At 43.2% G+C, this 3,286-nt stretch overlaps 1 protein-coding gene across 1 annotated transcript; it reads left to right on the forward strand.

The window, feature by feature from the left end:
- Positions 1 to 274: 274 nt before the first annotated feature.
- LOC126387261 (piggyBac transposable element-derived protein 4-like) lies at positions 275 to 1,972 on the forward strand (the record flags this gene model as incomplete). Its single annotated transcript, XM_050039799.1, has 1 exon — positions 275 to 1,972. A coding segment is annotated over exon 1 (1,698 nt), but the record flags the coding sequence as incomplete, so codon positions are not given.
- Positions 1,973 to 3,286: the final 1,314 nt, after the last annotated feature.

The following is a 3,286-nucleotide window of genomic DNA, read 5'->3' on the forward strand; positions in this document are numbered from 1 at the left end:
GTGAAACTAGCTAGCTAACTAAGCTGGCTATCATTAGATAGATAGATAGATAGATAGATAGATAGACAGACAGACAGACGTACTTTACTGTATGTATTGTGTGTGTGTCTGTGTGTGTGTGTGTGTGTGTGTGTGTGTGTGTGTGTGTGTATGCGTGTTTGCATTTATTTATATAGCAAGATATTGATCAATAGGTTTGCTTGTCATTTAAAACATTCTCTTCCTTTTATGTTTCCTTATCCAAAGTGTTATGGCTGCTAGGTATACAGCCGAAATGGTTTTGAAGATGCTGGATGAAGAGGCAGTGACAGGACTGGACTCAGAATCTGAAATATCAGATGATGAGGACCCAGACTATTGTCCAGGTGGAGGTGTCGGTCGTCCGAATCCAACTGAACATGATCATGCGGACACAGAAGATTCCTCTAGTGAGTCCTCTGAGGAAGAAAGTGAGGTCCAAATTCCGTCCAACAGAATGAGTCGTAAGGGCTCTTACTGGAGCGAGTTACCTCCCACCCAGGGCAGAACACCAAACCACAACATCCTGAGAAGTCGCTCAGGGCCTGCACCAGGGCTAACCACCACTGTCTCACCAAAAGATGCATGGGAGCTCTTTATCACTGATAATATCATCCAAGAGGTGATGAAGTGCACAAACTTGGAGGGACGGAGAGTAGCAACAGCTAGAGGAAAAGAGTGGAAACATGTTGACAAAGATGAATTAATGGCCCTCACTGGATTGACCCTTCTTGCAGGAAGTGAGAAGAACTGGGATGTATCAGTCCGTGAGCTGTTTGGGAGTCCTTTACATAATCCCATGTACAAGGCCACTATGGCTGTTGGACGATTTGAAGATATTCGCCGTGTCTTGCGCTTCGATGACAAAAGGACCAGAGCCGTTCGACTGGAAACAGACCACATGGCAGCCTTCCGTTACATATGGGACCTGTTCCTGGTCAACTGCAGACGGCGATTTATCCCCACTGATTGTGTCACTGTAGACGAACAGCTTGTGCCATTCAGGGGGAGGTGCAAGTTTCTACAGTACATGCCAAAAAAGCCCGCCAAGTATGGTCTGAAGATCTTCTGGGTTTGTGATGCACGCATCCCCTATGCAATAGATGGAACGGTTTACACGGGGAGACAACCAGGGGAAGAAGTTCAGAAGAATCTGGGGGAAAACATTGTCCAGCAGTTGTGCAGTACATTCAGATACACAAGGCGCAACATCACCACAGACAACTTTTTCACCAGTGTGCCTCTTGCACAGCATCTCCTGGAGAAGGATCTCACGATTGTGGGGACTCTGCGACAGAACAAGCCAGGCATCCCTCCTCTGATGAAGGCTTCCAAGTCCAGGGAGGTTCACAGCACAGAGTTTGGCTTCAATGGCAGCCTTACCATGGTCAGCTATGTCAGAAAAAAAGGAATGGCTGTTGTGCTCCTGAGCATGATGCATCATGACAAAGTGGTGGATGAAAGTAGCAGGAAGAAAAAACCAGAAGTGATCACATTCTACAACAAGACCAAAGGAGGTGTAGACACCATGGACCAGATGGTTGGCACCTACACCTGCAAGCGTCAAACACAGAGGTGGCCCATGGTGCTGTGGTACAACATACTTGACATCGCCACCCTGAATGCCTACACCTTTTTCACTGCTCAGCACCCTGAATTCAAGAGTGGTATCACCAATGCACGACGGCTCTTCCTCAATGAGCTCTCAAAAGAGCTTGTCACACCACACATGAGACGTCGACTGGAAGGTTGCCCCCAACTGCGAACCCCCATCATTGAAGCAATGGGAAGGTGTGGGGTGACAAAAGCCACAACTCAGCCACAAGAAAGAAGCAGACAGGGCCAACCAAAGAGAAAGAGGTGTCAGATCTGCCCAAGCAACAAAGATCATAAAGTCAACAGTCAGTGTGGGAAATGCAATGTACCTGTGTGCAATGATCACAGCCAGAAACAGGTACTTTGTCACAACTGCATATAGTGAGGAGACAAGAAGGCAAGAAAAGAGAGAGGAACTGTCTGGACAGTTACACACATGCATATTCTCTCTCTCTCTCTCTCTCTCTCTCATACATACTCACACAAAATGGATGTTGACATTGTTCAATTCTCATACATACTCACACAAAATGGATGTTGACATTGTTCAATTGCTGTTGTGCAATTTTCTTTCTCAATTTTCAAAATATTTCAAAAATGTTCATAATGTTGAAAAAGTGAAAAATAAAAATATTTCAAACATGAAATTATTCTTGTGTGGACCACAATATAATACAAAATATAATACAAATTATTATTCCCAACCAAAATGACAAAAGTGACATAAAAACACATTGATTCTAACACGGGTCATTTTTGACCCACTTATGGAAGAGTGTAGGGTCCAGTCACTTGTGCATCTAAGGGTTAACCCTGATACATGCCAGTACCTTACCTCTGTATTTTCTCACAACACATATTTTTTCTTTTTCTTTCCTTTTTTTGATTTAGTGAATCAAGACAAAGAAGGTTTTTTTGTTTGTTTTTCTTTATTTTATTTTTATTTTTTTATGTATTGAAAGTTTGACTAGGTCAACTATAGGTATACCTAATTGAGGATGAAAAGAAAGGTTATCGGCCAAGTTGTTAGTAAGTAAGGTTTTTTTCTGTTGTTTTTCTTTTACTTATTTATTTATTTATTTTTATTCATTCACTGATTTATCTAATTAAAAAGTTTGACTCTAAAGGTGATTTGTCACAAATGCACCTGTAAAGACAAACTTAAAGCAGGGTTACAGAGTTACACAGCAGTATTTCTGGAGCACAGCATCCGGGAAACCTGTAACCTGTAATCTTGGGTCCAAATGTTGTTAATTTCTCCCCAAATTTGATGAGATACCTGCTGAAGCATGTTGGATTGTTAAGATGATTGCAGAGTGAATCGTCATTGCAGTTGATTCACTCGGCTGCAGTGACGATTCACTCGAATCACAATTTGCCTCACAGGGCTATACAGTATACGACATCCCTCTGTCCTTAGGACCCTCACAGCGGATAAGGAAAAACTCCCTAAACAAACCCCTTTAACGGGGGAAAAAAGGGAAGAAACCTCAGGAAGAGCAACTGAGGAGGGATCCCTCGTCCAGGACGGACAGACGTGCAATAGATGTCGTACAGAAGGGGATGACTGGCTTTGCGAAAGGAACTGTGGGTGGATTAAAACAATTACAGAGCACAAATCAACACTGATAGGCACAGTAATGGGCTCTGTGCACCAGCTCCACTACTTCCT

Source organism: Epinephelus moara, unplaced genomic scaffold (assembly GCF_006386435.1).
Source record: "Epinephelus moara isolate mb unplaced genomic scaffold, YSFRI_EMoa_1.0 scaffold3193, whole genome shotgun sequence".
In the NCBI taxonomy this organism is placed as follows: Eukaryota; Metazoa; Chordata; class Actinopteri; order Perciformes; family Serranidae; genus Epinephelus; species Epinephelus moara.